Source organism: Dryobates pubescens, chromosome 8 (genome assembly GCF_014839835.1).
Source record: "Dryobates pubescens isolate bDryPub1 chromosome 8, bDryPub1.pri, whole genome shotgun sequence".
NCBI lineage: Eukaryota > Metazoa > Chordata > Aves > Piciformes > Picidae > Dryobates > Dryobates pubescens.
The window spans coordinates 38,754,158-38,773,950 of record NC_071619.1 but is presented as its reverse complement, the minus strand read 5'-3'; the positions used below and the strand labels follow the sequence as shown (position 1 = coordinate 38,773,950).

General features: G+C 47.1%; 1 protein-coding gene across 1 annotated transcript in view; it reads right to left on the bottom strand.

Annotated features, from left to right (window-relative positions):
* CHD1L (chromodomain helicase DNA binding protein 1 like) overlaps window positions 1-19,669 on the bottom strand; it is a 33,515-nt gene extending 13,846 nt beyond the window's left edge. Inside the window, 12 exon segments of the mRNA XM_054163904.1 lie at window positions 2,142-2,252; window positions 3,356-3,429; window positions 5,556-5,652; window positions 6,082-6,174; window positions 6,749-6,904; window positions 7,276-7,438; window positions 8,810-8,891; window positions 11,872-11,903; window positions 13,618-13,732; window positions 15,611-15,717; window positions 16,917-17,029; window positions 19,562-19,669. Coding sequence (XP_054019879.1) covers window positions 2,142-2,252; window positions 3,356-3,429; window positions 5,556-5,652; window positions 6,082-6,174; window positions 6,749-6,904; window positions 7,276-7,438; window positions 8,810-8,891; window positions 11,872-11,903; window positions 13,618-13,732; window positions 15,611-15,717; window positions 16,917-17,029; window positions 19,562-19,658 — 1,240 coding nt within the window. The 5' untranslated portion in view covers window positions 19,659-19,669.
* Window positions 19,670-19,793: the final 124 nt, after the last annotated feature.

Below are 19,793 nucleotides of genomic sequence, written 5' to 3'. Positions count from 1 at the left end.
AAAATTTTTCACTGTGAGAACAGTTAGACATTGGAATAATCTCACAAGGGAAGTAATGGAGTCCCTTACATTGGACAGTTTTAAGACTCAGCTTGACAGGGTGCTGGGCCATCAGTGTTGGATGATAGGTGGGACTCGATGATCTCAAAGGTCTCTTCCAATTCAATTCAATTCAATTAAATTCTATTCTATTCTATTCAAACTATGCAATCACCTAGAAAACTTACAGAATACAGAATTAACCAGGTTGGAAAAGACCTTCAAGATCATTGAGTCCAACCTATCACCCAACTCCATAAACCATGGCACCAAGTGCCTCATTCAGTCTCCTTTTAAACAACTCCAGTGAGGATGACTCCACCACCTCCCTGGGCAGCACATTCCAATGCCCAGTCTCTCTTGCTGTGAAGAATTTATTCTTAACATCCAGCCTAAACTTCCCCTGGTGCAGCTTGAGACTGTGTCCTCTTGTTCTGGTGCTGGTTGCCTGGGAGAAGAGACCAACCCCCACCTGGCTACAGCCTCCCTTCAGGGAGTTGTAGATGGCAACAAGGTCTCCTGAGCCTCCTCTTCTCCAGGCTAAACAACCCCAGCTCCCTCAGCCTCTCCTCACAGGGCTGTGCTCCAAACCCCTCCCCAGCTTTGTTGCCTTTCTCTGGACACCTTCCATCAACTCAACATCTTTCCTAAACTGAGGGCCCCAGAACTGGACACAGAAGCAATGCAGACTGCAAGAGTGCAAGCAAACCACAGTTGGACCAAATGATCCTTGGGGTCCCTTCCAACCCAGCATTCTGTGATTCTGTGATCCATTGCAAAGGCCACTGGTTGTCAAGGCTGACAAACACAGACATATTCTTCTGCTGGCAGGCAGACTGACCCAGCAAGGACTGGCTTCACTGAAGCTACAAGGGACTGCCCAAGTTATGACTTGGCTGCAGCACAGAAGCAACAGGCAAACACAATGGTGAAGCAGTGGAAAAGCTGAAACAGTGGAAAATACCAGGCCAAACTACACAACAACCAGAGCCTAGTATTTAAGGAACTTAAAAGTTTTCCAGGTTAAAGTTTAGGCTCCCATGGAATGAAGGGGAAAAAAAAGAAAGAAACACCACCCTGAAAATACAGTTAATGATGTATTTTTAAAACCCACTATTGTGAATACATAGTGCAGTTAGAGGGAGGAGCTGCTGCTGTCCCACATTGTTTTCCAGCTCATGCCAAGCACCTCTTCACAGAAATCAGAACACCCCTACAAGTCCAAACAGTCATGCACCTGAAAATCTGTTCTTAACCCTGGTGGAAATACTGTTAAGCACACCCCTTCCCTACTTTGGCCAGACATAGCAAAGTGTAGTAAAAGAGAACTGGCTAAGTCTGGCTGACATGGACAGAGTTCAGGCACTGTGGTGAGAGAGACACTCTTAGTCCTACCATCTAGCATGAGGTGCTTCTCTTTGGTTTCTCTACACACTGCCCTCAGTCATTGGAGCCAGGATCATCTAGGAAAGTCTGGCCAGAAGCCCAAAGGAAAACTTGATTCAAGTTTGATGCTTTAGATTAAGCACTGTGGATCCCTTCTCTGGAGACAAGCCTGCCTCTTGTACTTGTCTGAATAGAGACAGGGAGGTTTGAAACTGTAGAAGACACAGCCTGAGGAACTAAGAGGGGAAGAAGCACAGACAGCAGTCCCAGTGTTCTTTGAAGTCTCAGGACAGTAAGACACTCTCATTTGAGTCTATCTGCCAGCTAGAGAGCATGCCCACAATCAGCAAACTCAAGAAACAATTCCACCAGCTTACTTAAAGGAAGTCTGTTCCTGCCTGAAGTCTGGTGCTTGCAGAAATAAGATGCTAGCAAGATTCCTTAAGCTCAATCTGGCACAGGGACAGGCATTAGGGCCTCAGAACAAAAAAAGTAACTCAAGTGGCTGCAATATGAAAAGTACATTGGCATCAGCTGCTGAAAGCACAGAAGCCATATGTTCTAGCTGAGAGACCCAAGTTCATGACGTGTCTTGTCTCCCTCAAAAATCCCCCATATTAACAGGCTCTGTGGGATTCAGAACTCCCTGAACTCTTGCCAGAGAAGGCAAAGAAGAATGCAGAAGCAGGATGGGTTGTTTGGCTTTCCTTACTTACCTGCTCTGGTGCTCAGCAGGAAGATAAAGATGGGCTGTTGACCAAAGTTCTTAATGGCAAGGTGTCTCTCTTCTCCCCTAACAGAGCCATCCAGCCGCTCGTAGCTGTAGCCTTTTCAAACAAGCAACATTTATGTTTCTGAAATCCTCTCTGTGCTCTTATCCCTCTACCTCATTCTCTGCTGTCCCACTGCTGGCCTGAGTCTTCTTATGCCAAATCCTCCTGTCTCAATTCTCATTTCATTGCCTTCAGCTCCTCCATTCTTTCCCAGTTAAGCCTTGTATAAGCTGAAACAGTGACCCTGACTTCCAGACTGACTGTTGGCAAACGGTCATTTTGCTGAGTCTGAAGCAGAAACTCATAGCATTTAATTTACTGCTTGGAAACACAACAGGAAAGCTCAGAGCCAAAGTCAAAGCACATAGCCCCATTTCAGACTATGCTGTGCTGGCTGTTGGCCCCACTGGAAGGCCAACAACCCTTGGATTCTCCTTACACAAACTCCCACAGCCTTCAGCGCGTGCTTTGCTGTGAGCGAGCAGCATGGGATACAGCCCTGTGTTTGGCTTTATCCTGCATTATCAGTTGTCCAAAACCATAAGCACCAAACAAAAGCCTCTTTCATAAGAAATCCTAAGCAGGCATGGAGCCATGTGCATTGAAACAAAAGCAATGTCCCAAGAACATTTTGGTAATCTTGCCAAAAACGGTCTGATCCAACCTGCCCTTGCAGACATGTTGGGGCCCCACTGCCAACAACTGTTTCCATCAAGAATTCATTTCCTGGTATGACTGTGGCCCAATCTGCTTTTTTGTGTTGGGCAAACTGAATCTAGAGCAAGCCTACTGCCTTCAGTGCAATTACTTCAGGACTCAGGCACGTAACAGGTATATAATGAAGCACTGCTACCCTGCCATCTGTCAGCTCCATTTTAGACAAGACCCAAAGCTGAAACTACTTTGAAAAACATTTCAGTGCCAGCTCATTTCAGACAGGTGGTACCACAGCAAAGGATTGAATCAAGAGACTAAAGAGCTGAATCCAGACTCTCTCATAGCACCACTGCAAGAAGATGGTTTCTCCATACTAAGAATCAATAAATTCTCATCAGGTTCCCTTCTCCATCCCAGATAGATCAACCAAAATTAGAGGAACAATATATGACAGATATCATTAGGATAAGCTCTGTGCTGCCAAGGTGTGCAGAACATACCTCTATAGTCCATGTAGTCTTGCAGAATATCAAGCAGTTGAGTCATCTGAGAAAACAGCAAGACACGGTGGCCACTGGAAGAACAGAAGACACAATGGTAGTAGCTTATCAGTAGTGGTGGGGCTGTGAGCTCTAGGCAAGTGTTTGGACTTGATGATCCCAAAGATCTCTTCCAACCTCAATAGTTCTATGATTCTATGAGCCCCAACATACTGTGACAGCACTTCACAGAGTGGTAGAGAGGTTACAACAGCTTAAGCAGTTACCGTTCCATAGCAAGGTCCCACGTCATGGAGCGAGTTGGACCTGCTGCTGTTATTCATAGCATGCTGCAGTCATGCCAGCCTCAAAAAGCAGAAGTGCTAACTGGAGGAAAGTATTATGGGGCTTGAAGTTCCAGTTCTGCTTCTGGGATCTGGCTTCTTGGGTGCTGGCTCTTTCTCTGCAGACATGGTGGCTGAAGAGTGGGAGCTGGGTAGCTGCTGGTTATGATTTTCTGTCCTATGTTGGGGTTTTTCTGTACCTCACTGCTCTTATTCTGCAAATAGGCTAAGCTAAGGTAATCATGCATTGTATTATTAATTATTAGCTAAGGTAATAGAATAGAATTAACCAGGTTGGAAAAGACCTTTGAGATCATCGAGTCCAACCTATCACCCAACACCATCTAATCAACTAAACCATGGCACCAAGCACCCCATACAGTCTCCTCCTAAACACCTCCAGTGATGGTGACTCCACCACCTCCCTGGGCAGCACATTCCAGTGGCCAATCTCTCTTCCTGGGAAGAACTTCTTCCTAACATCCAGCCTAATTACACATTGTGCTTGTGATATGTTACATTGAACTCTCTATCGCAGCCCTGAGTTGAGTGTGTTACTCTTCCCCTCACTTTTGTGTTGGGGGGAGCAGGGAGTTTAGCCCTCATGTTAAACTGCCACATCCCATCACCTCTGTACCTCAAGCCTTACAGGGTTATGGTCCATTCCCCCCCAACAAAACAGTCAGCCTCATCTGCCAGCATCAGTTGACATGCCTACAGTGAGTGATGCAATAAGGTTCTGGCACAGCTCAGCTGCTGGCTGGCTGCAGCCTGGTGAGGATCCAAAGAAGCCTGTCTAAAAGATCCTCATATCTTCAACCTAGCATCATGAAATCTTCTTCACTGCATGACTTGCCAGACCAGACTCCTCTCAAATCACACACTACAAAGCATCTTAAATGCTGGGGAAAAGCAGTATCAGCATCTCTGTGACAGCAGAGTACCTCCAGCAAATGACCCCCTGCCTACAATTGTGTGTAAGTGAGAAGTCAACTCTCCTCCCTCCCAGCTCTAGGCTTCAGTGCTGTTTAAATCAGACTTCACTGTAGAAGAGAACACAGACATTTTCAAGTCCAGAATTTGCACAGGGCTGGTTCTGTGGCAAAGACTTTCAAGGGAGAGGCACTCATGAATTGCTATACAGCAGGAGAAAAACCTCCACAACATCAGAATGTCCCAAGGTCTGTTGAACTTGTGTTCCTTGGAAGCAGTTAAAGAAGGTAGAATTTGTGTCCTGCAGGAGGCACTGCTTCACAGGCAGCAAGCACCACAAAGCAAACTGCAGTTTGATTTGCTTCCCAGCTGAGAGATGGAGGTAAATGCACAAGGCCTTTGGATTCTGGGTTCCAAAGGCAGCAGAGCCCAGGACCAGGAGTTCTGAATGCCATTCCCAAAGCTGAAGTTTCAGCTTATTCATGGGTTTGGATCATGGCTTTGGGTCCAGTCAATTTTCTTTTTCACATTTGGTATACATTCTGCCTCCAGAGCTAACAGACACAGCAGCACAAAGAAACTCAGCTGATGCCTTGGGAGCTGTTCTCAAGAAACCCACAAACCAGATGATCTCAACCCTGTATCAGATGGATATTCTCTCATGTTCCCAAATACAGCAAACACAGGAACACAAGAGTTAGTGAAGTGCTTCAAGAAATGTTTAAAGGGCAGCTACAAAAATCTTTGAGGCTGCTCTATCACTTCTGATGCAGTCCCTTATGCTGAAATTACTCCTTTCAGGTAGTCAGTAACATGCACCAAACAGGGCAATACTAGGGTTGTGATGAGTATCTACTCATTACATGGCTATCTTTCAAATTTCCAGTTTACTACTTCTCCCTATGTGAACCCCACTCTATCTTCCTCACCCTGGTATGACATACCCAGTGTGTAAGAATGAAAGGAGTTTATCCAGCAAACACAGCTTGCCACTGGCTTCAACAATATGGTCTCCAATCTCAAAAGGTTCTGGCTCCACACCTGCAACAGAAAAGAGTTTCAGAAGCAGACCTAATCCTATGCAAGTAATGACTTGGTGGTCAGCCTTAGTGTGTCTGCACTGCTACCTACTGCTAAGCAGATCCCTATGATGCTTGCTTGAGATGTGATGGTCCTTCTCTGTCTCTAAAGAACACACTTAGAAGTTCACAAAGCACTGATTTCATTGTTTAGGTGAGAGTGGATGCACTGATGAGGAAACAAGCAAAGAGCTGCAGAGGCTTCCACAGTCCTCAAGACTTGCTCCTCATTACTGATGAGCTGTTGTCGGAACTCACAGCTGGTTCTGATTCAAGTACAACATTGTTTATTCCTTGCTGCTTCTAAGCATTACACTGCCAAGCAGTAAGAGAAAACCAATGTGCAAATCAAGAAACCTCTCTCTCTTTGGAGGGAGGAGTGCTTTCTTACCATTGAAAAGGTATGGGTGGGCAACACACTTCCGAAGCTGAATTAAGACATTCTGGAGCGTAACCTTCCTTCCCATCTCGTTTTCAAATGCATCTAGAACAAAGAGCACGAAAAGGGGTCTGAGCAGGAAAGCCCATGCTCCATCAACAGCTGTAATCCCCAGAGAGACCTCCCCAGGTCTCTTTCTGCCTGGCCACTATGCACAGATAGAAGAGGAAGACTTCAGAGAGAAGGAAATACTTTCTGTCTCACTGCTCAGGCTGCTCTGTTACACTTCATTCACCTGTACTAATACTGGGTAACTTGTAGAGATCCACATCCAGAATCTTCTGTACCATCCTTTTATCTGACCACAAAAGCATGGAAGAGGAGCAGGGTTACCTGGAGATAGGCATTTTTAATTACAGGCTGGCCTAAAGCACAATCCTGAAGGTCATCATCCCCAGCTCTGCAAATGCTCAGCTCCACATTCTTGTGTCTCTCATGCATTTTAGTACAAGCTAAAACCACAAACCAAGCAGCCCAAAGCAATGAATCTGGCATGTTTACTTTATGCATATTCTTCAGGTCAAAGAGTCTCCTCCTTCACTGCAGCAGAGTATGGATTTACAAAAGAAATGAATTTCAGTTTTAGGAGTAGCTGATATGGTTCAAACCCTTCACTTACCCAGATCTTTCATCAAAATGGCTTTGTAGTACTTCCTCTGCAGGGCTGACATTCCATGGTACAGAACCACCTCCACCTTCTTTGGAAGCTCTGCAGCCACCTCAGATTTAACTCTTCGAAGCAAAAAGGGCTGCAGAAGATTGTGCAATTCTTTGGCTGGAGGGAGTCAAGGGGAAAATAAAACAAGGAGAGGAGATGAGGGGAAAATAAAACAAGGAGAGGAGATTACTGCATTAAATGCAAGGAATTTATACAGTACTGTCACAGCTACACTTTCAAAACAACTGCATAAGGAACTTCACATCTATTAGTGAAATGATTCAAGCCCCTTGTTAAGGGGAAACCAAACCACAACTCCATACCTTAAACAGGTAAGAACTACATTAAGGTAAACAGTCATTACTTTTAGTGGCTTTGTTTGAAAGGTAAAAACTACTACTACTAAAAAGGCAAATAAAGGGGTGAAAAATAGGTCTGCTTCCTATGCAGGTTAACAGCTGCTTTTGATTCAAGGGCTTATTACTGACCTGGCTCACTCTCCTTTTCAACTGCTTGGTAATACTCAACAAACTCCTTCACTTCTGTTCTAGGAAAGATGTCAGGCTCAATAAGGCTGAGTAAGGAGTACAGCTCCTGGAGGTTGTTCTGGACTGGAGTGCCTGTGAGTAGCAGACTGAAGCCCACTGAGAACTGAAAGAACCAGCAACAAAATGAAATCATGAAGAGAGAATAATCTGGAATGGAATGATACTTTTGTACACAACTCCCCTCAAGCTAATCTTAAGTTTAACTTAAAGATGACAGATGGCACAGAACTGCCCACAGAATGTAAATGTCTGCCAAAACCATCTAACATAAGGTATGGTGTAACAGTCATAGAATCATAGAATTGTTGGGGTTGGAAAAGATCTTTAAGATCGTGGAGCCCAACTGCTAATCCAACACTGCCAAGTCTACCATTAAACCAAGTGCCACATCTACACATCTTTCAAATACCTCCAGGGACGGTGACTCAACCAGTTCCCTGGGCAGCCAGATGCAGTGCTTGACAACTCTTGAAGACATCTTTCTTACTGTCCAATCCTGAAACTCCCATGGCACAACTAGAGGCAACCTCCCCTCATCCTATCACTCATTACTTGGGAGAGGAGATCAACACCCACCTCACTACAACCTCCTGGTTCTAGAGAGTGAGAAAGCCTCCCCTCAGACTCCATTTCTTCAGACTACACAGCCCCAGTTCCCTCAGTTGCTGATGCTAGCCAGACTTAACGCCCATGTTTTAGAATAGAACGGAATAGAATCAAATCAATAAGGTTGGAAGAAACCTCAAAGATCATCAAGTCCAACCTATCACCCAACACCTTCTGACTAACTAAACCATGGCACCAAGTGCCACATCCAATCCCCTCTTGAACACCTCCAGGGATGGTGACTACACCACCTCCCTGGGCAGCACATTCCAATCGCCAACAACTCTTTCTGGGAAGAACTTTCTCCTCACCTCAAGCCTAAACTTCCCCTGGTGCAGCTTGAGACTGTGTCCTCTTGTTCTGGTGCTGGTTGCCTGGGAGAAGAGACCAACCCCTACCTGGCTACGACCTCCCTTCAGGTAGTTGTAGAGAGCAAGAAGGTCTCCCCTGAGCCTCCTCTTCTCCAGGCTAAGCCACCTCAGCTCCCTCAGCCTCTCCCCATAGGGCTTGTGCTCCAGACCTCTCACCAGCTTTCTTGCCAGTCTTCTACCACTTCAGTAGCACAGCAGTGATTCAATTTTATGTCTGTCTGCTTTTCATTTTTTGGTCTTTCAAATTGCCCCAACACTGTCAAGCCCAAACACAAGTCAGAATAAGAGATAAGGACTACATACTGCCCATCTCTCTGCAAAGCCAACAAGATAGACCTTTATCTGCCTGCCACTAAATATGAGAATCTGTTCACCAACTCTGATGGCAATTGGATGTGGCCCAAAGCTTAATAATTACTCAGAAGAACACAGAACCTGTGTGCTACACTGAAGGGAAGAAAGGCTTTACACAGTAAAAAATGGATGAGTTCTTTTACCTGTGAAAGCATCTTGTAAAGCAGAGAGTTTTGATTTTTCAGTCTGTGAGCTTCATCTACAACCAAGGCAGCCCAGCTAAAGCTGAAAGAAACCCAGCATCATCAATTAGGGGCAGGCAATTCATTCTTGTCAGTACAAAAAGATTGAAGTAAGTGATAGATCTGCTTGGCTGGACTTGAGATGGTCCTACCCCATGAACCACAAGCAAACATCATAAGCAGGGACAGGAGGAATGCACAAGTACTGCTTTTCAAGAGCCTACACAGCTTCTTGACTGTGGCCTGGATGAGTTTTCCTGAAATCAAAACTAAGTAAATTCACTTGCATTTACTGCTTGTCTCTCCACCCTCTTTTCTATGGGGAAAATAACATAGGCACAAGTTAGTCAAACATTTGAGGAGGTCTGTAGTTTGGAACAAGAGAGACTAGGCCCACCTGTGCAAAAACCCACCAACTACAATCAGATAGTGATGGCAGAGTGATGACAAGCCTTTTGCAAATCACCCAAGACAGGAGCTTCAGCTTGTTCTGGGTATGACACAGCTATATGCAGAGGCTCATCAAGTAGGCTACAGAATCACTGGTGACCTAGTACCTCCCCCAGGCTTAGCAAAAACTCCAGAGCTTTTCAGTCCTCAGTGCTTGTGCCTGCTCACCACTGGGGTTTCAACTCCCACATCACAAAGTCAAGTATGGCTGAACAACAGGCAGAGGAGGGAAGGTTTGACTCTCCAGCTTTTCTTCTGCCTGAGGCAACATACTCAGGATATGCATACAGAATCAATATGGTGGTCTCAATCTTCACCCCATGATGTGCTAGACTCACTGAAAAGTGAGTCTGCGTCCTCCCAGGCGATGGTTGCTCTGCTGGAACCAAGTCCTCAATGTGGTCAGGTGGAGGTGATCCCCTGAGGATTGATTTTAGCAGAGGGAACAGGCCTTGCACCACAGTGGCTTGTGAAGTGCACAGTTTCTCTCTTCCTTGACAGTCCTGGTTAGGGACAGAAGTCTCTTCTCCCATTCTGAATACCTTTTCCCAGTGGCCTTAAACAAAGCTGAGGAAAATAACAGGGGCCTGTTTGGGCCTTTTGGTCCATTCTGGAATATCCCACAGTATGGTGGGTACTCAGAAAAACCCCTTTCTCTACACTGCAGCCAGTTTTTGTATCCTCACAGGACAGAGACCACGCTGAAGACTTGGTTTCAGCAAAGCAACCATCACCTAGGAGGATGAAGACTCAGTCTTGAGTGATGAATGCACATCATGGGGTGGAGATTGAGACCACCATATTGCTGCTGTATGCAATTCTGTATGCATATCCTGTTACTTCAGGCCAAGGACTCAGAGCAGTTGTTGCTCCACCAGGATTGCACTGGTTCTGTAGAGTCAATGGTACATTGCTGTATCTGATGGCAACGTTCACTGCCTTGTCCTACAGTGGTTCATTGTGGGCATTGCACATGAAGCCCTAGGTTAAAAGTACTCATGTTCTGTACTGGAAAATGATGATCCACAGAAACCTTACTGAACTGCACCCCCTTTTAACTGTGGGGGCAAGAGGTGACTGCTCCACCACCCACAGGGGCCAAGCTATTTTTGTTGAAACATCAACAGGGTGGAGCGTGGCAGTACATCCAAAACTGCTCCCCTCCCCACAAAGCTGGGATGGGGGGAAGCAGAGAAGCTGGGATAGAGGGAGCCAGGGGCACATGCCCTGGGGGAAGGGCTCATATGTGTCTACTGACCCACAAACTTGGGTGGGGGGGAGGTGTCTCCCCCTGGCTCCCTCTATCCCAGCTTCTCCACCTCCCCTCATCCTGGTTTCACAGGGGGTGAGGGGCTTTGGATGTACTGCCACATTCTCACACTACATTGGAACAAGGCTCTTGCTCAACTCACTTGTGGTGGTGTCACATTGCTGTATCAGGTCATGCCAACACAGCATGTATTAGAATGGGGTAATTGGGAAATGGTCTAATCAACAAAACCATGGCACCAAGCACCTCATCCAGTCTCTTCCTAAATATCTCCAGGGATAGTGACTCCACCACTTCCCTGGGCAGCACATTCCAGTGGCTAATCCCTCTTGCTGGGAAGAACTTCTTCCTAATATCCAGCCTAAGAGAAGAGACCAATCCCCGCCTGTCTACAACCTCCCTTCAGGTAGTTGTAGAGAGTATTAAGGTCTCCCCATCTGTCCAGCCTGTCGAGGTCCCTCTGCAAAGCTCCTCTACCCTCTAACTGATCAACATCTGCCCCCAGCTTAGTGTCATCTGCAAATTTACTGATGATGGACTCAATCCTCTCATCCAGATCATCAATAAAGATATTAAACAGGATGGGGCCCAGCACTGATCCTTGAGGCACACCACTAGTGCCTGGCTGCCAGCTGGATGTGGCACCATTCACCACCACTCTCTGGGCTCAGCCTCCAGCCAGTTCCTAACCCAGCTCAGAGTGCTGCTGTCCAAGCCAGGGGCTGACAGCTTGCCCAGGAGTTTGCTGTGGGGGACGGTGTCAAAGGCCTTGCTGAAGTCCAGGTAGACTACATCCACAGCCTGCCCCACATCCACCAGGCTGTCACCTGGTCATAGAAGGAGATCAGGTTGGTGAGGCAAGACCTGCCCTTCCTAAATCTATGCTGGCTGGGCCTGATCCCTTGGCCATCCTGTAAGTGCTGTGTGATTGCACTCGGGATGACCTGTTCCATAATCTTGCCTGGCACTGAGGTCAGGCTGACAGGCCTGGAATTCCCTGGCTCATCCAACCAGCCCTTCTTGTGGATGGGCACCACGTTTCAGTTAACTGGCATGAAAACTGCCAGGTCATGTACATCCTAGGTGACATTAAAGATTATTCACTGAAAACTGGGCAAGGCAAAGCTCTAATCACAAGCAAAGAACATCCTTGACTCTTGTGGGGAAAAAAAAGCATGGGATCACACACACAGAAACATACAGTTAAGGAATTGTTGACAGAAGGTCTCTTCCAACCTGGTTTATTCTATGTATTCTGTATGCAGAATTATACTTGAAAGAAAAAAAAGCAAATCATACTCACAGGTTCAGAAATGCTGCATCTTTCATGCAAATCTGCAATGAAAAGAAATGATGTATGACTTATTCAAATACACAGGTTAAGAAACAGAACATCAATCCAAGTGCTGGGTGCTGCACTTTGGCCACAACAACCCCATGCAGTGCTACAGGCTGGGGTTAGAGTGGCTGGAGAGCAGCCAGGCAGAAAGGGACCTGGGGGTGCTGATTGACAGCCACCTGAACATGAGCCAGCAGTGTGGCCAAGAATGCCAATGGCATCCTGGCCTGTATCAGGAATAGTGTGGCCACCAGGAGCAGGGAAGTCATTGTGCCCCTGTACTCTGCACTGGTTAGGCCGCACCTCAAGTACTGTGTCCAGTTCTGGGCCCCTCAGTTTAAGAAGGGCATTGAGACACTTGAACGTGTCCAGAGAAGGGCAACAAGGCTGGGGAGAGGCCTTGAGCACAGCCCTGTGAGGAGAGGCTGAGGGAGCTGGGGTTGCTTAGCCTGGAGAAGAGGAGGCTCAGGGGAGACCTTATTGCTGTCTACAACTACCTGAGGGGAGGTTGTAGCCAGGTGGGGGTTGGTCTCTTCTCTCAGGCAACCAGCACCAGAACAAGAAGACACAGTCTCAAGCTGCACCAGGGGAAGTTTAGGCTGGAAGTGAGGAGAAAGCTCTTCCCTGAGAAGAGTTGTTAGCCATTGGAATGTGCTGCCCAGGGAGGTGGTGGAGTCACCATCCCTGGAGGTGTTCAAGAGGGGACTGGATGTGGGATTGGACCAGCCCCCACCTGGCTACAACCTCCCCTCGGGTAGTTGTAGACAGCAATAAGGTCTCCCCTGAGCCTCCTCTTCTCCAGGCTAAGCAACCCCAGCTCCCTCAGCCTCTCCTCACAGGGTTGTGCTCAAGGCCTCTCCCCAGCCTCACTGCCCTTCTCTGGACACATTTTGACACAGTTCTGGCAGTCTTGGACTTGCTTAATTATAAGCATTGCCATTTATGGTATTTAGGACAAGGCTTATCACTGATAACCCTTTCCTGCCTCTCCAAGGTGTAAGAAGATTCAGGCTCAGAGTGGTCAGGTCACACAGCTCTCAGTGGGAAGACATGTGAAATACTTGAAGAGAGCAAATGCAAAAGGACAAAGGGAAGAGAAGATCAGAAGAGGTGGGGTTAGAGAGCTTTGCATAGAATTTCAAGCTGATGTGTTTGTTAAGAGATTGTTAAAATCAAATCAAAGTCCTGGTACAAAGTAACACCTGAGTGGAACTGACTCAGAAAAGGGCTTTTTCCCCACTCCAGATAACTAAGGAGCAGACCACAGAAAGGCCAAACCAGTGACCCTTTTCTGCTTGCTTCTATTTACTGCTCTTAGGAGAGCTCTTCTTAGATTCTGGCCCAAGTCCTACCCACTGCAACAGCAACCTCACCATTTTGCATTCCAGGAATGAGGCATGCTACAGAGATACAAAAAAAGGCAAACTCTAAGTGTCCTTGCATTGCCTGATTAATAATCCTAATGAACACTTGTGCACTTCATTAAATGGTGAAGGTCTGTAAGGTGCCATACAAAGGCAATGCAGATGCCACTCAGCATTAGTTAAGGATGGACAGATGTCTCTTTTCTTTACTCAAGCTGTGATACAGCTATGCAGTAAAGACAGAGGTCAGAGATGAGTACAAAGGACAAGGCTGGGTGGTACAAAGGAATGGAAAAGACAAGGAAGGACTTGATCCCTCCTTTCAAATGACAAAAATACCACATACCTCATATGTAGTCAAAAGCACTTGGAAGCGAGGTTGCTCTCTCAGCCTCTGCTGCAGTTTAGGTCGCTCCTCCTTGTTGCCTATGTATGTCACAAAGGAAAGACCTGGAGCAAACCTGTTGTCAAAAGAAGAAGCCAAAACATGGAGCTAAATTACGTCTTTCAGGTTCTCATAACCCTGGATGCCATTATCAACTACTGCCCTGACCCCAACACTCTGCCTTCCTGTGGAATGTGGCTGGATCACAGTTTTTCAATCCAACCCCTTCTGAGGGTTGGGTTTTTCAGGTTCTGGTTCTGGTCTAGACAAGACCCAAAGAAACTGTGTTCTCCTAGGTCTTGCAACCCAAGTTTCAGTCATCTGACTGAGAAACAGTGCTATGGTCTGCCTCTATTCTGAACTGAGAAAGCCCATGAGAAGCAAGTGAATGAACACAATTTGCCTGGTTGGTACCAAAGAATTGGCCTAAATCATGCTAAAATAAAGGCAAACAAAGTCTACAGCCAACAGGTCCAAGTCAGGGCCTCAAAAATCTATCCTCTTAGTCACAGGATCACTGGATGCTAGGGCTTGGAAGGGTCTAGTCAAAAAGCAAATAAAACCAGTTCCATAGAGGAACAGTTTGGACCATAAAATTCTTCATTTGACCTCACCACTGATGTTTACCTAATTTTCCTCCTGGGCAGCTGTTTGCTGCTGACCTATGAAGGGATCAACTTTCTCCCACCTATTCCAGCCACAAAGCTACCCAAATCAGGCCAGCTCACCTCAGAACATAACCTGGATGACTTCAGATACTGAGAGAGCATCACCCAACAGCTACACAGACAGACTTCTGTTCCAGTCATTTAATTGTCTTTCCTTAAATGGAATCTTTGGGCTCCAGCTTAAAAATGTTCATATTCCAGACACACAATGTGTCATCAGCCCAGTCACTACACCCCAGTGAAGACATGTTGCATGCACAGATGTAATGCATTTTGCATGCATACATGAGCATGCCAAGGAAGATACTATTCAGCTTGGGTCTTACCTTGCATCATACAGAATCCTGACTGTCTCCTGCAGATTTTGCCTAAGAGAGTCTGAGCATGGAGGGTTACAAATCAATAAAAGGAGCTAGGGGGGACACTGGGACTGATAGTCAGTCAATACTAGAAATTGAATGAATTAGAATAGAATAGAATAGCATTAACCAGGTTGGAAGAGACCTTCAAGATCATCTCATCCAACCTGTCACCCAACACCATCTAATCAACTAAACCATGGCACCAAGCATCCCATGAAGTCTTTCCCTAAACACCTCCAGTGATGGTGACTCCACCACCTCCCTGGGCAGCACATTCCAATGGCCAATCTCTCTTTCTATGAAGAACAACTTCCTCACCTCCAGCCTAAACTTCCCCTGGCACAGCTTGAGACTGTGTCCTCTTGTTCTGGTGCTGGTTGTCTGGGAGAAGAGACCAACCCCTGCCTGGCTACAACCTCCCTTCAGGGAGTTGTAGACAGCAAGAAGGTCTCCCCTGAGCCTCCTCCTCTCCAGGCTAAGCAACCCCAGCTCCCTCAGCCTCTTCCTATAGGGCTCATGCTCCAAACCCCTCCCCAGCTTTGTTGCCCTTCTCTGGACACCTTCCAGCAACTCAACATCTTTCCTAAACTGAGGGGCCCAGAACTGGACACAGGACTCAAGGTGTGGCCAAACCAGCGTTGAGTACAGGGGCAGAATGACCTCCCTGCTCTGGCTGGCCACACTGTTCCTGATCCAGGCCAGGATGCCATTGGCCTTCTTGGCCACCTGGCCATTCATGCATACCACAGCAATGTCAAGACTGCATTAAGTACATGGCTTGCATTGACTTCTTGGTTTAGTAGCTTCCCCTTTTACTTTTTCTTTTCCCTGAAAGGAAGAAAGCTGCTTTACTTGAGCACATTTGAACAGAATCTTTGTAACTTGCTGTGTAAGAATATGAGCCAGACAACTGTTGAAACTTACCTCTCCAGTTCCTCCTTCCAGTTGCTCAGAACAGACAGAGGACAAAGTACCAAAAATTTCTCTCTGCTTGTTACTTTTTTTGTCAAATAAAGAAGTAGAGAAATAGTCTAGAAAGAAAAGGGACAAAAAAATTTAGTAACAAGAAAAGGGTTCAGCCCAATAGCCTGAACCTACATAAACTATCTCCTTGTAGAGCTTTGTAGTCAGTTCCCACAGGTTCCCTAGCACAAGGCAAGAAAGATCAAACAAGATCCATCATCAATGACAAAAAAGCTTAGGTCCCAAAATGTGGCCTCAGTATTTGGAGTCCCTTTCCAAAGACCTTTCTCTCACAGTCACAGAAAGAGATCTACCATCCATCACTTTCTAAAACTACTAATTTGGGGTGTTTTCAGAGAAGCTGAATACCATCATCTGAAACAAAGCAGAGTCACTTCCTAACAAAACTGAAACTTGTTGAACAACTTACAAAAGTAAATCTTAATTCACATATTGACAAATGCAAAACCCATCTTACTGCAGGTGCATGAGACTACATCATCCTCTCTGTACTGGCTGTGTGTTGTGCCTTCAGCTCTGTGCATTATGCATTAAGGTGCCTGTAAAAATGACCACTTGTCTTTTTACAAAACCCTGGAACCTTTTTCACTTGGGATTTAACAGCTGGTTTAAATGATTAGGGAATGGAAGAAGCAATGAGCTCTCTCTTTTGAGTATGGACTTCAGGACATGGTTCTCCCTCTCAGCAGAGAGAGCTCCTGTAACTTAGAAACACCCAGTCTTGAGCTGTGAATAGAGGGAACAATCAAAGGGAGAAGAAAACAAGCTCCAGCACTTGCAGAACTTTCAGCTTCTGTGACAGGTGCTGTGGGAGATATGCAAATCCTCTTGCCACTGCTTGCAGGATGTGGCTCCCAACTCAGGGTCAAGCCTTGGTGCTGCTCTAGAGGGATGATGCTGGCAGCCCCTAACCAGTGAACCAGAGTGTGTGCTACAGGACAGGCCAGACTGAGGAGCTTGTTTGCCTCTGCCAGGCCTGCCTGCTGCAGAAACCTGGGAAGGTTTATTTTGCTCCTTCTTGGGGGTGTTCAAAAAGGGATTGGATGTGGCACTTGAAGCCATGGTTTTGTACTCATGAGGTCTTGGGTTGACAGGTTGGACTTGACGATCTTTGAGGTCTTTTCCCACCTAACTGATTCTAGGCTGCCTAATTGACCTGTCATTAATGTGTTTTTTGATTTTTCATTCTGGGCTAAAATAAACAACAAGTTTGGCAAAGATCATTGACCAGAAGAAGACAACACACCTGACAAGTCTTCCCAAGACCCATCTCATCACCCAGGATACAGCCATGCTGGACATCATAGCACTGCACCAGCCAGTTTACGCCTTCCAGTTGGTAGGGACGAAGTGTAATGCCTGGAAATAAAACCAATCTGTTGCATTTACAGAGTCATCCAACATCACCTAGACAGAGCTATACCTTGAAGCCACCAGAAAGTAGGTCCTGTCCAGAACAGGCCTTCCCAAACCTTTGCCTGACAGGAAAAGCACACCATTTTTCAGCAGGTGGTTTAGAGATCAGAACCAGCACTTACAGCAAATTCATTACATTAAATCATATCCAGGAATCTGTACACACTAAAATGCCCCAAGCTCTTACAAAGGCATGTACAAGGAACCCAACCTGGTAATGAAGCCACTACTCTGCATTCCTAAAAGGTGGATTGTTTTTCAGCTTCAGATACCAAGGAGTCCTTATTGTGGCCTTCCAGTATCTTAAGGAGGCTTACAAGAAAGCTGGGGAGGGACTTTTTAGGGTGTCAGGGAGTGATAGGACTAGAGGGAATGGAAAAAAATAGAAATGGGTAGATTCAGATTGGATGTTAGGAAGTTCTTTACCATGAGGATGGTGAGACACAGGAACAGGTTGCCCAGGGAGGGGGTAGAAGCCTCATCCCTGGAGATTTTTAAGGCCATGCTGGATGTGGCTCTGAGCAACCTGATCTAGTGTGAGGGGTTCCTGCCCATGGCAGGGGGGTTGGAACTAGATTATCCTTGAGGTCCCTTCCAACCCTGACAACTGTATGACTCTACTTTGTACAACATCCAAGTACTACATCCAAGGACACTCTTTAGGCTACTGAAGTGTTTGTAACACTCTTCCACTGTATAATAACCATTTTTCAACAAGGTATTCTGCAGCTTTCACAGAATCACAGAATTAAACAGTTTGGAAAAGACCTTCAAGATCATCAAGTCCAACCTATCACCCAACACCATTTAATCAACTAAACCATGGCACCAAGCACCCCATCCAGTCTCTTCCTAAACACCTCCAGTGATGGGGACTCCACCACCTCCCTGGCCAGCACATTCCAATGGCCAATCTCTCTTTCTGTTAAGAATTTCTTCCTAACATCCAGCCTAAACCTTCCTACACTTCAGCTAGGATAGACCTCAGATGTAGGTATCTGTAGCTACACCCATCACTGCAATCCTTATTATGGGGCATAGTATATCAATACAAGCCAATCTGGAGTTCTCAAGCTCATTCCTTGCACCTGGACTCAAGTGCCATGTATTGTTAATAACACAGCATCATTGCATCTCTTCCCTGGGGAAAGCTGCATGTGAACTAACTCACCAGCCCACAGGAAAAAAGACATCCTAAGCAGAACTGAAATATGGGCTCCCCACAGCTAATGGAAACAAGCAAGAAGGCTGGGAAGCCTAGGCTCTCCTCTTGTGTATCTACTCCTCAGGTGCTGGAAAGCGCTTTAAAGCATTTACAGGATAGAAGCCAAGAGTATCCTGGGCTGCATCAAAAGCATTGTGACCAGCAGGATGAAGGAAGTGATTCTCCCCCTGTACTCTGTTCTCATGAGATCCCACCTCGAGTACTACATCCAGTTCTGGGGACCCCAACACAAGGACATCAAACTGCTGCAGTGGGTCCAGGGAAGAGCCATGCAGATGATCAGAGGGCTGAAGCATCTCCCTTATAGGGACAGGCTCAGAGAGTTGGGACAGAGTTCAGAGAAGAGAAGGCTCCAGGAAAACCTTATAGCAGCTTTCCAGCACCTGAAGGCAGCCCACAAGAAAGCTGAGGAGGGATTTCTTACAGGGACTTGTAGTGATAGGAGATTGAAACTCTTGAATGTGTCCAGAGAAGGGCAATGAGGCTGGGGAGAGGCCTTGAGCACAAACCCTATGAGGATAGGCTAAGTGAGCTGGGATTGTTTAGCCTGGAGAAGAGGAGGCTCAGGGGAGAGCTTATTGCTCTCTACAACTACCTGAAAGGAGGTTGTAGCCAGGAGGGTGTTGATCTCTTTTCCCAGGCACCCAGCACAGAACAAGAGGACACAGTCTCAAGCTGTGCCAGGGGAAGTTTAGGCTGGATGTTAGGAAGAAGTTCTTCACAGAGATTGGCCATTGGAATGTGCTGCCCAGGGAGGTGGTGGAGTCACCATCACTAAAGGTGTTTAGGAAGAGACTGGATGGGGCCCTTGGTACCATGATTCAGTTGATTAGATGGTGTTGGATGTAAAGTTGGACTCCACGATCTCAAAGGTGTCTTCCAACCTGGTTAATTCTATTCTGTTCTAAGCACCCACCGACAGCGCCCTGCAAAGCCAAGGAGCCGGGGCCTGAGGCCGCCGGGGAAGGTTCGCGAGGAGCAGGGAGCACTGCGGCGCCTCGGCGCTCCGCAGCGGCACTACCCGCTCTTGCAGGCCCGGGAAGCGCCGGTGTTTACACCTTTCTCTATCCGGTACACGGGGGGTGCTAACAGAGCCCACACGCCCACAGCTGCGCAGCGCCGTGCAGCCGCAGGGCCTCCCCGCCGCCCTCTCACACCAGCCCACCCCCAGCCGCCCTCACCGGCTCCCTCACCACCCCCCTCCCCGGACAGCCCAGGGCCTGACCCGCTACCGGCGGCGGCCCGCTGACCTGTCAGACCCCACCGGTAAACCTCCGCCTCCTCCACACCAGGGCCCTTCGCCCGGGCGCTGGCAGCGCGCTGAAGTGCCTGGAAGAACCGGGACATAGCAGGAGAAGCCCGGCTGGCCCCAGCCCGCCAGAAACCGCCAGGACACCGCCGCTCTCCCGCCACTACTCGCCCCACAACTTCGAGCAGGGCGCAGGCGCCCTCGGCAGGCGGGCGGGGCGAGACCGGCAGCAC